At 50.0% G+C, this 14,752-nt stretch overlaps 1 protein-coding gene across 1 annotated transcript in view; it reads right to left on the reverse strand.

Annotated features, from left to right (window-relative positions):
* Positions 1-344: 344 nt before the first annotated feature.
* The window catches only part of TACC2 (transforming acidic coiled-coil containing protein 2), a 219,079-nt gene continuing 204,671 nt past the window's right edge, over positions 345-14,752 (reverse strand). Inside the window, exons 19-23 of the mRNA XM_041730819.1 lie at positions 11,326-11,369; positions 5,420-5,580; positions 5,112-5,218; positions 4,640-4,760; positions 345-888 (exon numbers count right to left, since the gene is read on the reverse strand). Of these exons, the coding sequence (XP_041586753.1) occupies positions 823-888; positions 4,640-4,760; positions 5,112-5,218; positions 5,420-5,580; positions 11,326-11,369 (499 nt within the window). The 3' untranslated portion in view covers positions 345-822. The remainder of the gene's footprint in view (positions 889-4,639; positions 4,761-5,111; positions 5,219-5,419; positions 5,581-11,325; positions 11,370-14,752) is intronic.

Consider the following 14,752-nt stretch of genomic DNA (forward strand, 5'->3'; position numbering starts at 1 on the left):
GGTTGATTGTCACATAATAAGGGAACGTGTAGGAAGAGGGACAGCCTGCTACTTCCTCAAGCCAGGAAAGGGAAATAGATTTTCCCGCCAAAGCTCAGAGAGGCCTTGTAAAAACAAAATCTGTTTGAATTCGAAACACTCAATCGTTTAAAGAAGTCAATATACTTTTCATTAGCTTCCATCTTACCAACAGCCACGATAACGCAGGAAATGCTGTTGACGTCTACAGACAAAAGACGGAGCCAGAGAGAGAAGAGGTGAAGGGCCAGATCTGATAGGATTTTAACAAAGGCAAGAAAAGACTCAGCCCTTCCCAGAAAATAAATCAGAGCCACACGTATTGCCAAGATCCAAAGAAAAAAAATTTATTTACAATAGAGGATTTTATTTGAAACATGCATTTTTTTTTAAAACAAATCAGCAAATGCAGATCAAGTTTACATTCCTTAAGGCAAGAGTCCCTGTGCAAGCTGTACATGTTCATATTAAATCCAAAAGCCGCTCACCCTGGGAACTCATGTACAAAGGGCAAGGCCAAGGTCAGCGATTTGTCTTTTATGTAGAGAATCAGACAATCTCCCTGATACAGGAACTCTGAGGTCAACTTGCTATGAATTTATACTAAGAAAATGCAAACCAATAGCAAGAAATTCTGACAGTCTCCTTAGTACTGCATACAATCAAATCAACGTTATTTAGAAAGAAAATACAGTAGTGCATACGAAAAAGTGAGAACAGAATCTGTCCACGTAACTAGAAGGACAGCAGTGTGCCGACGGTCATATTGCACGCAATGGTCAAGTCCAAACATTTGGTTCAAAGTTAGCTTTTCCCCATTTTGGCAATCAGTTCATCACAAATCTTGGTGAGTTCTTCTATCTCTTTATTCTGAAAGTGAAGAAAACAAAAAAAAAAAAAAAAAAAAAGAAAGAAAAGGTTGCTGAAATCTCCCTGCTGTTGGAAATGAAGCCAATCAGAAGGGTCTTTGGGCTTTTCAGGGTGTGGGGGCCCCCTGCAATTATCTAAAGCAGTGAGCAAAACGACTCGGGAGACAAATAATCGAAGCACACATCCCAGCTCTAGCTGTGACCTTGAGCAAGTTACACCACCTTTCTGAGCCTTGGTGTCCTTATGTCTACAACGTGAACATCTCTCGCTCACTCTCTGAGGATGGAATGGGGCCAGAACATAAAGCTCCCTAGCACAGTGACCAGCACGCACTAGAGGCTTAATTAGTATTGTTCTCTTTCTTTTATTTGCCTCTGAAGGATATGGACACAAAAGGATGGTCCAGGGTGAGCTCTTTGGTGGCTTTTTTTGAGAAATGCCACCAGGAGGGGTGAAGCAATCCTACTTGAATAGGGTCGCTAGCATTATTTAGAGGATGCTAAATGAAGGGGGTGCTGTGGATACAAGGCATGGAGGAGAGAGGCAGGGGCAGGTGCAAGACGACTTCAGGTGTCCCTCACGCCACACCCTGCCCGGGCCCTGAAGCAAGGGAAGCCAACCACATGCTCGCCTGGCACCAACGATCACGCAACACCGTCCATGCTCTAAGTACAGGGATCCGAAGGGATGAATCCATTCAAAGGCAGGTGTGGCTTTGCTCTGATGCTGACCTGCTTCAACAGCGGATCTCAAATGGCCCTCTCCAAGGGGGCGAGAGCTTTCTGGTAGCTCAGGAACATACTGCAGCCACTCCTTTGAGGTCCCCACGGAAGGTGAGTCTTAACCACACGCCTCTGCCCTGAGACTGTACAGAGGCCCTTGGAAACTATGGAAACCTCCTGAGACACAGTCCAGCCCAGAGCCACACGTCCTGTGTTTCCAGGCTGGGCTCCAGGCACCCCCTATGACTGTGTCACTATTGGGAACAGTCGGGGAGCCCTCAGTGGAAGAGGAACGCAGCCCTTGCTGCGGTCCAGCCACCAGCCCCCGCTGGGAGTGAACCCCACCTGGAGCAGCACCTCGGTTTACCCCCTTCTAGAGTTTCCAGCTCGGAGAGGCACTGAAACGCCTGTTGGAAGATGCTGTTACATGGGACTGTGACCCTAACCTCGAATCCTGTTAAGGATTCTTGAATAGCCGCTGCTGGTGACTTTTCATGTTTCATGTGTGGCATCCACCATGCCCACCACGCCCCAGGCACCTGCCCCACTCGGATCTCACAACTGTCCCCACATGGGAGCCACTGAGAGTTCTACTTCTCAGTAAGAAACCGGGGCTCAGAGAGGTTAAGTGTTTGTGCTTAATTTAAGGCTACACAGCCGGTCCGATGCAGCAGGCCCAGGGGCGTGAATTCAGGCTGGCCTGGCTCCTAGATGGCTTTGCTGTCTGATTTATTAAACATCGTATCCAGCGACTGATGGCTGAGAGGCACTGCAGACCCGCTAGCTATCGATTCCTGGAGGTTCTCCAAACCCCATCTTGGCGCCAGCAGCCGACCGCCTGCACACGGCCATCGTGCAGCTCAGCTCACTGGGTTTCCAACAGCCCAACTGGACAAAATGCCCAGCACCTCCACTTAAGAACTGCCTGGAGCAGGGGCATCAGGCTTCTGAATCTCTTTAAAACAGAGACCGGGGACGCCTGGGTGGCTCAGTGGTTGGGCATCTCCCTTCGGCCCAGGGCATGATCCTGGAGTCCTCAGATCGAGTCTCACGTCGGGCTCCCTGTATGGAGCCTGCTTCTCCCTCTGCCTGTATCTTTGCCTCTCTCTGTGTCTCTCATGAATAAATAATAAAGTCTTAAAAATAAATAAAACAGACACCGACCTCTGTATCACCCAGAGTCCTTTTGGGGAGAACGTGTGTGATTAACCCCATTCCTCCCCAGTTTTAGTTTAAGAAAGAATTACGTGTGTAGCTCTGTTTGTAGCTTTTCTGTTCTCCAAAACCATGCAAGCTGCCTTGCCTCCTTATCTTTCATTTTGCCAGGATACTTAGCATCACCTTCATCTGGCAACCGGGGAGAGTCTAAACAGGCCAGGTTGCCTAGAGAACATCTACCCTGACTCCGGTTTCACCTCTATTATTTTAGCTAACGCCGTGATGCAGTTCAAACACCGTCAAATCCCGACAGAAATAGGAGGGAACAGATCTACTGCTACATTTCTCACCTAGAAACATTTGATGCAAAAAAAAAAAAAAAAAGGAAACATTTGATGCACAACTGCCTCATCGCCCAAAATGATGGGAGAATGTGGTCTGTAACTTAAGAACATTCTAAGAATAAACACCCGCTCCAGACGAACCATGCTGTGTCACTCGATAAACACGGATGGAATGAGCCAATGCTCGTGTTTGACGGCTCTGACTCTGTGCTCACGGCTAGGAACAAGGATCAGAGCCCAGAAGATCGGGGCAGTTGAATAGATTTGGCATATTTGGCACAGTCTTGGCTCTTTCTTTCTTTTTTTTAAAAAATACTATTCTGACTGGTGGCCATTTGTCTGCTTCATTCCGAAGGGAAAAGGTAAAGAACAAAAACAGTCTGGAAATGTGAGTTTTCTACTTGCTGGATTCTGGATGACCAGGAACAGACCGTAGACCCAGCGCCAAGCGGAGGCCAGGTTGCAATGACATGTGGACCCGGGGGAAGTCCACCTGACTACTAGAACCGTAGAATTTTCAGGACTCGAGGGACTCTTCTGGACCTTTGGGTTTCAACCTCCAACATGACAAACCTACGACCTGAAGGGAGGTGTGAGGCTTGTCTGGGGTCATATTGTATGGCGAGGGGCGGGGAGGACCTGAGGCTCCCGAGTCCCAGGACTCTTTCTGTGACATCACTTAGGTGAAGTGACAGGTTGTATGTGCCCACTGCTTGGCCCAGACCCACCTTGGGACCACAGCCAGCCCCACCGGAACCTGGCTGGGTATGGGTATGGGAAGAGGGCCAATCGGAGGCCACTGTGTGCTTCTGGGGTTAGCAGAGGCCACTGGGGAGACATGCTGGACTTCAGGTGCCATCTGCCCACAAAGGACTCACCCACTGTGACTGTCCTTTAGGGCCCAAATCCATGATAAGTGATGCTACCCCAGGCCACTGGGCCCTCTGATACCCATCCTAAGGGTTAGTAAATCAACCAGCATGGGGTTGCTTGTCTGGAAACTTTCTAAAAACACACCTAGGAGGGGGGCTGCCTGGCCTGCACTTACCCAGAGTCAGAGTCCTACGCACTCCTGGGCAGCAGGGGTTTCCCATTTGGACACCCAGGGAGAAGGTGCGTGCGGTGGACTGGGTGCTAGACTCAGGACAGGCTAAGGGACCTCAGGAGGATTTCCTCATCCATGGACGCAGGAGGACTTCTGGGGGCCTTTTAACTCCAACATGGCCTGGTGATTACCCCATTCCCTCACAGTGGGTAAGCAGTGGATGCTGGGTAAAGCATTATGCCTGGCACACTATAAATATTTAGCAAATGTGTGACAAACGAATGCTGAGAAGGAATGAAAACCAGCAGTAAACATCTGAGCAGAGAGCAATTCCAGGAAAGGCTGGAAAGAGGAGCGTGATGGGGCTGGAGTTACACTGGATCATCCAGGGGGAGGGCAAGCATATGCTCACGAGACACGGAGCTGTCCCAGGAGCTGCGGAGGGCGCAGGGACGCCCGGCCCCCCCTCCCTCGGCTGTTACCTTCTGCTCCAGCGTCCTCTCCAGAGCATCCACGCGAAGCTGCTCCTTCCGCAGACTGGCCTGGTAGGCAGCCTGTTCCTGCTGGGCCTTGCCTCGGACCTGCGCGATCTCGGCGTTGGCCCTGCGGGAACCGGTCGGGGGACGCTCAGAAATTATCATCCTTCCCCGGAGCCCCCGCCTGGCTCCAGCTCCTACCACCGAGGGCCTAGTTCAGGAGCCCACCAGCACCCCCTGTCCCCAAGCCCCATTCCCGAGATGCTGAGGTGCTCTGAGTGGGGGCCCTGGAAATTACAACATGCGTCCTTCACTTATCAAAATGCTGAGAGTCCAGTGTTGTCACGGGCCACAGTGAGAAAACACAAATGGATCATCTGCCCTTCCCAAGCCAGTGCGAGTGGAGCCACCTGAACACCTGGCCTGCCTTGGCAGGGGCGCCAAGAGGCCTCTGGGAGCAGACCCGTGGCCGCATTACCTGTCCAGCTTCTCCTCCGCATGCACCTTCAGGGCTTGGTACCTCTGCTCCTCTTTCTTCACTCGGGACAGATACTCTTGTGCACACTTCTTCAGCACCTCTTCATTCTGACACGACAGAGGACAGAGGTTGTGCCCACAGAAGAAATGCCCCAGATGCTGGGAACCGTAAGAACTCCCCAATGCAGGTGGAACCCTGGCCAGCCCGGTCCAACTCCCTACCTGTCCCTACTCCAATCTCTCCCAACCTGTCCCACACTCTCCCATCCCACAGGTCCAGCCTTCTGCTCTGCTCCCACACAATCGCACCTTGCGGAAGCCCTCAAGGACCTCCTTCATCTTCTCGTATCTCCTGAAGAGATCAGCCAGGGATTTCTCCACGGAGTTTAGGTCAGCCAGGGCTTGCTCCTTCTCCAGGACCAGCTGCTGGACGGTCTGGTGGGAGACAGACTTCTCCCTCTGCTCGTCCTCTGGCAAGAGACACAAGGAACCAGATGATGAGGCTGGGGGATCCTAACGTGGTCTCAGGGGCAGCCAGGGCCTCAGATGCAGCTCAGTCTAAGCAGTAGGGCATCCCAAACTCGGGACAGACCCACTCCCTGAACCCACCTAGACTCTGTTTCTAAAGGAACAATACCCTCGGCCTCAGCATCCCAGGCCTGCACCTTTACAGTGTAATATGGGACGGAAACTAGCCACTGTTCTTTAGCCCGATCAATGCAGACCCTTAAAAATCAACCCCACAATGATTCTAGTTGGTCGATGATGGCAAATAGATCCATAAGGCAGGGGAAAAAAATCACTACTGAATTTTGCGTTGAGCAGGATTAAAAGGTACAGTAGTCTGGGTTCTGAGGACTGGGCCTTTCTATGTGTTATCAACATAAAGAGATGGTGATTGGAAATGAAAAAACGGTGTCTTCATCCCTTGAAACATCCCATGAACCAAAGGCCACATCACGGTCAGCCCTGAAACTCTGCTTCACACAGAATTGGACATTTCCTTTGATACAGCAAATGTCTTAACTCCAAGAAAAACAGAGCTCTTTCTGTCAAGTGGGTTTCTCAGTTATGTACAAGAGAATGAATCCTGGCCCGGTTCGGAGTGGCTGATCCTACTAAAAGGAACTGCTCTGTCCTTGACCCCACTTCTCTGGGCCACGAGCTAACACTCTTCCCCGAACATCTTGCAAACCACCTGCTATTTATGGGAAGGGCTTTCTCCAACCACTCCACATAAAAGCTTCTCACCCACACGGCACTGTCTTTTGTGTGCTGACCTGTTCGTCAATGGTCTAGGTGGGCAAGGAACCTTTTGTTCCCAACCATTTGGACCCCTGGTGACAGCACAGAGTGGGGGGGGGGGGAGAAGCCCCCACTCAGAGCTCTTGGGGGTAAGTAGCTCTGTACACCTGGCCTTCCATCAGCCCCAGGTCATCCGGGCAGGGGTCCCGCTGCCCACCACTGCCTCCAAGGCCTGGTTGCCATATAGGGCAGATTTCTCTGGAAACGATGACAGACATAACAGCAACCAGCACGCACCCAGCTCTTCCACACATCAAGCATTCATTTCATGCTCCTAAGCCAGCACCCAGGCACCAAACTAAACTTCCTTAAGTCCCAACTGGGTCACTTCACTGAAGCTCAGAGCCCGTGTGCACTGGGAATGAAACCCCAACCCCATCCCCACCTGCTTCAGGTACAGTGGTCGGCACACCCCAGGCAGTCCTGCCACAGGGCTCATGGCCCAGAGTTTCCATGGTTCCCCACTCGCTCACTCAGGTCCCTGACACCAGGCCACCTCCCCAGAGGTGCCTTCCAAGCACTGGTGGGGGAATGCCTCCTCCCTACTTTCCAGTCCATTCTCTTCCCAGAAACAGCCAGATGTGCATGTGCATGTGTGTCTGCCAGCTGGCTGTCTGCCTACAAGACATGCTGCAGGAGGGCAGGGTCCTGAGTCACAGGACGCCTCAAAGCATCTGTGCTGTGGATGAATGAGTGGAGCCTGGCAGCAGAGCACCCCAAACCGTGCTCATAACCTTGTCTCTCCACCGGCTTCTTAATAATAGACCTGGGAGCTCCCTTAAAAGCAGGGTCTGGGGCACCTGAGTGGCTCAGTCGGTTAAGCATCTGCCTTTGGCTCAGGTCATGATCCCGGGGTCCTGGGTTCGAGCTCCGTGTTGGGCTCCCTGCTCAGTGGGGGGGTCTGCTTCTTCCTCTCCCCCTCCCCCTGCTTTTACTTACTCTCTTTTTCAAATAAATAAATAAAATCTTAAAAAAAATAAAAACAGAGGGAGGCTGGGGATTAAGGAGGGCACTTGTGATGAGCACCAGGTGTTACATGCATGTGTTGTATCGCTATACTGTACACCTGAAACTAATATTACACTGTATGTTAACTGACCAGAATTTAAATTAAAACTTAAAAAAAAAAAAAAACGGGGGTGGGAGGCATGCCTGGGTGGCACAGTGGTTGAGCATCTGCCTTTGGCTCAGGGCGTGATCCTGGAGACCCAGGATCGAGTCCCACATCGGGCTCCCTGCATGGAACCTGCTTCTCCCTCTGCCTGTGTCTCTTCCTCTCTGGCTTTCTGTATCTCTCATGAATAAATAAAATATTAAAAAAAAAAAAAAGAAGGCAGGGGGATGCTGCTTTGGATTCTTTCCCTTAGGTTCCTAATAGATAGGCATCTTCCTGTATCCTGAAGTTAGGCCTATTCCCAGAGCCTCTGCTACCTGGGCGGAGGTGAAGGACCCGGGCGCCAGACTCTGACTCCATCCTGGCTCCGACACCTCCCAGCTCTGCTAACCCTGGGCAGGGTTTTTTTTAACACCCCCAAGTCTTAGCCTCCTGAGCAGAAAGAGGGGCTCACGGTATTGATCTCACGGCATTTGGGCAAAGATTAAATGAAAATAAAGCCTCTGACACACAGTGAGAACCCAGGACCCGTGACCCATGACTGACAGCATCACTGGCTCCCGGACGCTGGCGGGATGTCGCCAGTCACGGTGACTTACAGACGGGGAGCCGTTTCACGTCCAGCGAGGCCAGGACTGCCGGCAGTCTGCTTGCCACACCTAGCCTCCCGAGACCAAAGACGCTTCAAAGTTCCACCAGTAACTGAGCGCTTATTTTTATTTTTTTGAGTTTTAGCTGTTTCCTTAGTCCTCCGCACACCGCACAATGCACATTCTGGGCTGATCTGAGGCCATGTCTACATTTCACTTGGCTTGGAAAGAGCTATTTATCAAACGGAGTCCATCTGATTTCCTGGATCTGAGACTTAGCCTGCCTCAAGTTTCCTGTCCTCCCCATAAACGCTTGTAAAAATAGAATTTCCCGGTTCCCAGGAGGCCGAGGAGGTGAGAACGCAGCGCAGATCTTTTTTGTAAATTGCAAACGCGGTCAGGTCCTTCCAACCAGGAAGTCGGCCCCCGACTCCAAATGCTCTAGACTCGACCACAAAACAATGCCCCTGGAGACGTTTCTGGCTTTTTCGGGCAAAACATTATTAAATCGTGTGGGGTGGGGGTAGGGGAGAAATGCAGCAAATACACACAACAGCAAAAGTTAACAAAAATAGAAACAAACAAACCAACGCGGGTTGCGATGGGCAGGTGTTAAATTAGGTGAAAAGCATTTACTTACCAGGCTTGCCTGTTTGTTTTGCAAGCAAAGGGCAAGAAGCAACAGAAAATGGAAGCAAAACAGATAATCAGAGCAGTTGTTAGGAAAGCAGAAAAAAAAAAATCAATTGCCAACAACCTGCAATGAAAAAAAGCACAGAGGTCTCTTTTGGTCCTGAATCCTAAATATTCAATATCTGAACTCGATTTTAGTAACATGGCACGAGAACGGACGATGATGGCAGGACACATGTCACGCTGGCGTGGAACGTTTGTGAGGGTTACGTGGAAGTCAGAGAGCCGGGCTGGAGCCAGGAGGAGCTCGTGTACCAGGGGGTGGAACCTGGTTTTAACTTCAAAATGCTATTAGTGTCCATTCTGCCCCAAACCGCCGAGCTTCTGGGGCCTGAGTCTTTCCTCCTGACAGGGATGCCGGTTAGATGAGTGAAAACCAGAAGGGATAGGGGACCCAGAGAAGCCATGAGGGTATGCTTCCACAAACGGGGACTCAAGGCCTGCCCAGAAGGCAGGTGTCGCCCCCAGCAATAGGTGCCTCTGCCCCAAACCATCTTCTATAAGGACACGAGGACGTGGAAATTTGCAGCAGCCCTCATCAACGCCCTGCAGTAATGACTGACGGGATGACAGCCACAGACGTGCCGCCTGATGAACAAGGTCTGAGAAGTGGCTGATCAAGAGGACACTGAAGGTGCAATAGGATGGAGAACCAGGGATGGACGTGAGCTGCTACACCCCCGGAGTGACAGCGCCACTTCCAGCTAGGGACCCTGGAGGGGTCTCACGGAGCTGCCGGGAGTGCTCAAACACCCCCAAACAGGATCTCGGACAGGTGAGATCACAGCTCTGAAAGAGAGGGACCCTCTGGCCAAACTTCCCAGGTCTCCCCGGGGGAGGGGGCTGTCGTACTTGGGGTAGGTGTGCGTAGCCATAAGCCCCGCAGCCAGGGTTCCAGACACTCTGTTTGCCTGGAATTGAAATGTTCTTCTAACTACTCTCATCTGGAAATATGCTATGAGGAAATCAGAGTTGAGTAAGCTTTCTGTCCAAGAGGGACAGACCACCTATGCCAGGTAGACAGATCCTTACTCTTGGGTTTTCAAGAAGGAATGTCCGCTTCTATCAAAACTGCCAGCTGAGCAGTAACAGCTGGCTCTGGGCAGCCTTCTCTCGGGGCAAAGGCTCATGCCCTTTTACCCTCATCTCAATATTGGCCCAAATGTCATCATCAAATGCAAAAATAACAGTGTAGACCTCTGACATGCAGAAGGATGTTTCCAGATGAGCCACCATAGGTCTGAGTGACATTTTCACAACCCGAGACTCCGGGAGGCCAAAAGGATGTACTCAGCATGCCAAACACTATATATTGGAAGACATAAATCCTATTTCCTGACTCCTTTTACAGGCAGTTCCAAGAGTTTTGTTTTTATCTCCTCCATATGTATTCATAAATTCTGATACCAATTTAATAAAGAAGTTTCATTTGATAGAAAGCATATACCATGAGCTGATCCTTAGAAACACCCAAAAGGGCTTTCCCTGAGATCTGGGAGAAATGGCCTCTATTACAATACATCAAAATGAAAGCTGCTTTGAATAGAAAGCACTCGGTTGTCGGCCTCTTCACCATTCCCAAGCCTGCTCTCAAATTTAGCTTGGGAGAAGCGAGAGGTGTGGTGTGACTCGTATCCAAATGCTGGAAAGAGACGAGTCATCCGTTAACCCAGCGTCCAGCTTCGAGACAGAAACCGGTTTGCGGTGAGCTCGGATTTTTACTCCATATGTCCTTAGGAGTAAAAGATTTTTTCAAACTGATATCACGGACCTAAGTAGCCAATTAAATAAGCAGATAAACAAAAATCTCCTTCTTCCCACCCGTTGCCAAGTCATAACATCATTTTTGAAGGGTGATCATTGGCGTAAAAACGGGCTTAGAACTTCTGCAAGATCTTTTCTCCTCATTATTATTTTTTTAAAGAGTCAGGTGTGTGTAACTCATGACTTGAGGCCATCTTTTATTGCAGGCCAAAGCAGCGTCAGTGCTGGCTGCCAGGGACTCTGTGCTAGGATGGATTCTGAGTCAGGGCCCATCTCACTGAGGTCACGGAAATCGCAGGAGGGAGGGGAGAGGAGGGGCAGGCAGCAGGGCTACCACGTGGTCCACTACCCTTGCCCTAGAACCCTGCATCAGGATATTTTGTCACTTGAGTCTAAATAGAGTTTAGGGATTTGATTCTTAGTCTCTCCCATGAGCAAAAACTCTCACAAACGTCCTAGGAACCAACCCATCTCTTTCCCCATGAGGTGGGCAGTCCTGGCTGAATCAATGGTGGCCATGGGGGTGACCGCCATGGCTTCCCACAGGCACAAATAACGCTAAGGGACATGCTAGCAGGTGTTCCCAGGACACACCCAGGCTCACATTCTGGGATGCTTTGGTCTCTCCCTGAAGGACTTCGTGCTCTAAGAGGGGCTAAAGACGAACACACTCTGGAGTCCACCTTCAAAGCCCTCCCCATGGTTTAGAAGCCTCAGGGAGGCCTGGGCCCACCAGTTTCAATACCCACCTATCATCTGAGCGATGGTCTTCTCATACTCGGCCACTATTTTCCTGTAAGAGAAGTAAAAACATGTTGGAACCATGACAACAGGACGGTTTCTTTTTGTTTTTAAATATTTTATTTATTTATTCATGGAGACAGAGAGAGAGAGAGAGAGGCAGAGACACAGGCAGAGGGAGAAGCAGGCATCATACAGAGAGCCTGACGTGGGACTCGATCCAGGGTCTCCAGGATCATGCCCTGGGCTGCAGGCGGTGCTAAACCGCTGCGCCACCAGGGCTGCCCTACAGGACGGTTTCTAATTGATATCAGGGCTCATGTGCTGGGCATCAGCTGCCTGATCAAGACATTAGAGGACAAGTCGTATTTGTCGTGGTTGGCTCACACCTCTAGCTTCACCTTCAAACTCAACCCTCTTCTTGCACACCCAAGAACGTTCGTTTTTCTAGTGCAGGACTCTGAACACACTATGCCCCTGTGCAAAACCTTCAAGGCATCCCCGCTGCCCATCGAGAATAAAAATGAGACCCTCTCAGCCCTCCACAGCCTGAGCCTGATCACTCTCATCAATCTTCCTTCCTTCCTTGCCATCTCATGAACAAAGTGGTTCAGTGAGAACAAATGAGTTATTGTTGGCTCTGGGATTTCTCATCTCCATGACCCTGCCCAGGTTATTCACTTCCCCGCTCTAGCTCCACCTCTCCTTGTCTTAGCTGCTCCTCAAGGCCCCATTCAAATGCTACTTCCTCTAGGAAGCCTCCCTTGATTTCTCCTCTGAAATTCATGACATTTTATCTGAATCTTCTAAAACATCTCACACATCTGGCATCATAGTACAGGAGTAGAAGAAGCTCTTCAAGGCCCAGGGGCCACTACCTTGTCACCTGTTTTGGGGGGAGGGAGATGGGGAACAGTAGCACTTCTTGGATAGCTTCAACAAACTGTAGCTACACAGAAGCACTCAGATCCCTTGCTTATGAGACTGCCTCACTGCTGCCCCCAGGTGGAAAGACCCTGGAGTAAGGAAGCCTTCCCTTTTCTAAAGTCAACCTTTTGGAAGGAACCTCTCAAAAAAGACTTGGGGTTTCACCTACATTATCCAATAGTTATTCTCCACAAGAGAACCAAGAACTGCTAACCACCAACAGATCCAGCACGCTGATTACAGCTGGTCCCACCTCTCCTAGCTGTGTGACTCAGTCACATTGGTCACAGACACTGGGGGCTCAGCTTACTCCCTGGTACGGGGAGGATTACCCTAGACCCTGACTTTCAGGGCTGTGGGGGAATTAAATGAGGTTGAAAGGGCCAGTGAAAACAGAAGGCACTCTGCAAAATGTAATAACCTCACAGCTGCTGGGTGTCTGTCCCCAGCTTCTTGACCTTGGCCCCAAGGACAGCGCCTCACCCAAGGGCTGACTCACAACAAAAAAGGTGACCATGCCATGAGCCCATGTGGGTTCTTTCTGAATCCTACACAGAAGTGCTTTGTGTTTTCTGTAATCAATACCTCCTTGTATCCCTGAAGCACAAAACAGCAAAGGACCTTTGAGGCTCTACCATCTACACCCATCCCTGCCAAGGACACAGGCTGGACTACAGTAGGTCCCTTACCTTCCAGCCATGTGGGGACACCTGTGGTCCAGAGCGGCTTCAGTGGCACCATTATCTGTACCTCGTCTTCACAGCGATCCCCAAAGAGGGGTGCCCTGAGGATCCCCAGAGTTGCTGATGGGGATACTGAGGCACAGGGTCACCCAGGAACCTTTCTAGGATCCCAGGGCTACAAAGCAGCAGAGCTAAGATTCGAATCCAGACATCCATCTCTGGAGTCTCCTCATACCCCTTATGCCTTATTGCCCAGAGGCACAGAGATCCACCCTTGTTCATAGAGGAGGTAACTCAGATGGAGTTAAGGAGCAGACCCCAAAGCAGCCAGGAAGCCAAGCCTGATTTTCACCTGGCCTGGTCTGGCTCCAGAGGTAGACACGTCGGCTTTCAAACACGAGCACAGCTGTGTCAGCTGGCAATGCCTAAATCCGAACCTACTGGTTAGTAAACAGCACCTCCTGGGGCCCCCAGAGATGGAACATCTAGCCTTCCCAGCACGCCCTGCTTTCATGATCAGGGCAGAGAAAACATTACAGCCATGCTGCTTCCTCCTCCACTCCCCTACCAAAAAAAAAAAAAAAAGAAAGAAAGAAGAGAGGGAGGGAGAAAGACAAAAGAAATAAGTTTTCAAATGATGCCACCACACGTCCTCAGTGTAAAATGTGAACAGCACACTGGGATTCACCTCTAGAAGTGGTCACAAAAAGCATCAGTAGGAAGAAGGAATGAACAGGAGAATTTTCAGGAAGATACTATTTGACTTAGAAACCAGGGCTATGATGACCTAATAACGGTAATTACGTAAATACCTTGGCTACTTAAATCGGTAGCCAGAAAGGCAGCCGATTCTGATAATTAACCAGCAGCTGTTACTACAATTAAGTGCACTAGAAATGTACTAACTCTTCAACAAATTTTTAAGAATTCATCTATTCCCTACTCTCAAATGTTGAGACTTAAAAATGAAGCAAGTCCATCAGAGATTTTCGGCATCGCGCCAGACCTTCTGTCTTGTTAAGATGATGGTGCTCTAACTCCTATCTTCCCTTGCAACTGCAAAACCCATGTTCAGTTCAGCTTGTGCTGAAGAAAGGCAGGTGTGTGGGGGAAAAATGAACCATGCCCCCAGAAGCAGTTCTCAGAGCTGGCAGCAGCAGCAGCAGCCAGAACCCAGGACGGCCAGAGCAAAGATTTGGGCCAAAGTTTCTTTAAAAATGCCACTTGCAGGGATGCCGGGTGGCTCAGTGGTTGAGCGTCTGCCTTCAGCTGAGGTTGAGTCCCATATCGGGCTCCCTGCACGGAGCCTGCTTCTCCCTCTGCCTGTGTCTCTGCCTCTCTTTCTCTATGTGTCTCTCATGAATAAATAAATAAAATCTTAAAAAAAAAAGCCACTTGCAATACAGTTTTTAAGATCACATCCCAAGGGTACTTCTAGCCCCAGAGATAGTTCCTTAGCTTCCAAGATGATGATGAATCATGAAGGAAAATAATGGGCAGAAAGGTGCATGAGATGTGACAATGAAGGAGGGAGGTCCCTGGGCACAATGGAAAGAATTTGGGTTTTGGAATCAGAAAAGTAGATTCAAATTCATATTCTTCTAACTAGAAGCTCTGGGACATTGGGCAAGTCACCTCACTTCTCTGAGCCTTCCACTGTCAGATGGGGCTGACGATCCCTTCTTGAGGGCCATGGGGAGAAACAGAGACTGTGTGTCGCTAGCCAAAAGCATATCCCATGGCACATGGTAGGCACTTACTGTGTGGTGGCTATTATAAGTCTGTTACAGATGTGGCAAATGGAAATTAATCATTCAGACAAAAT

This window comes from Vulpes lagopus, chromosome 2 (assembly GCF_018345385.1).
Source record: "Vulpes lagopus strain Blue_001 chromosome 2, ASM1834538v1, whole genome shotgun sequence".
NCBI classification, from domain to species: Eukaryota; Metazoa; Chordata; class Mammalia; order Carnivora; family Canidae; genus Vulpes; species Vulpes lagopus.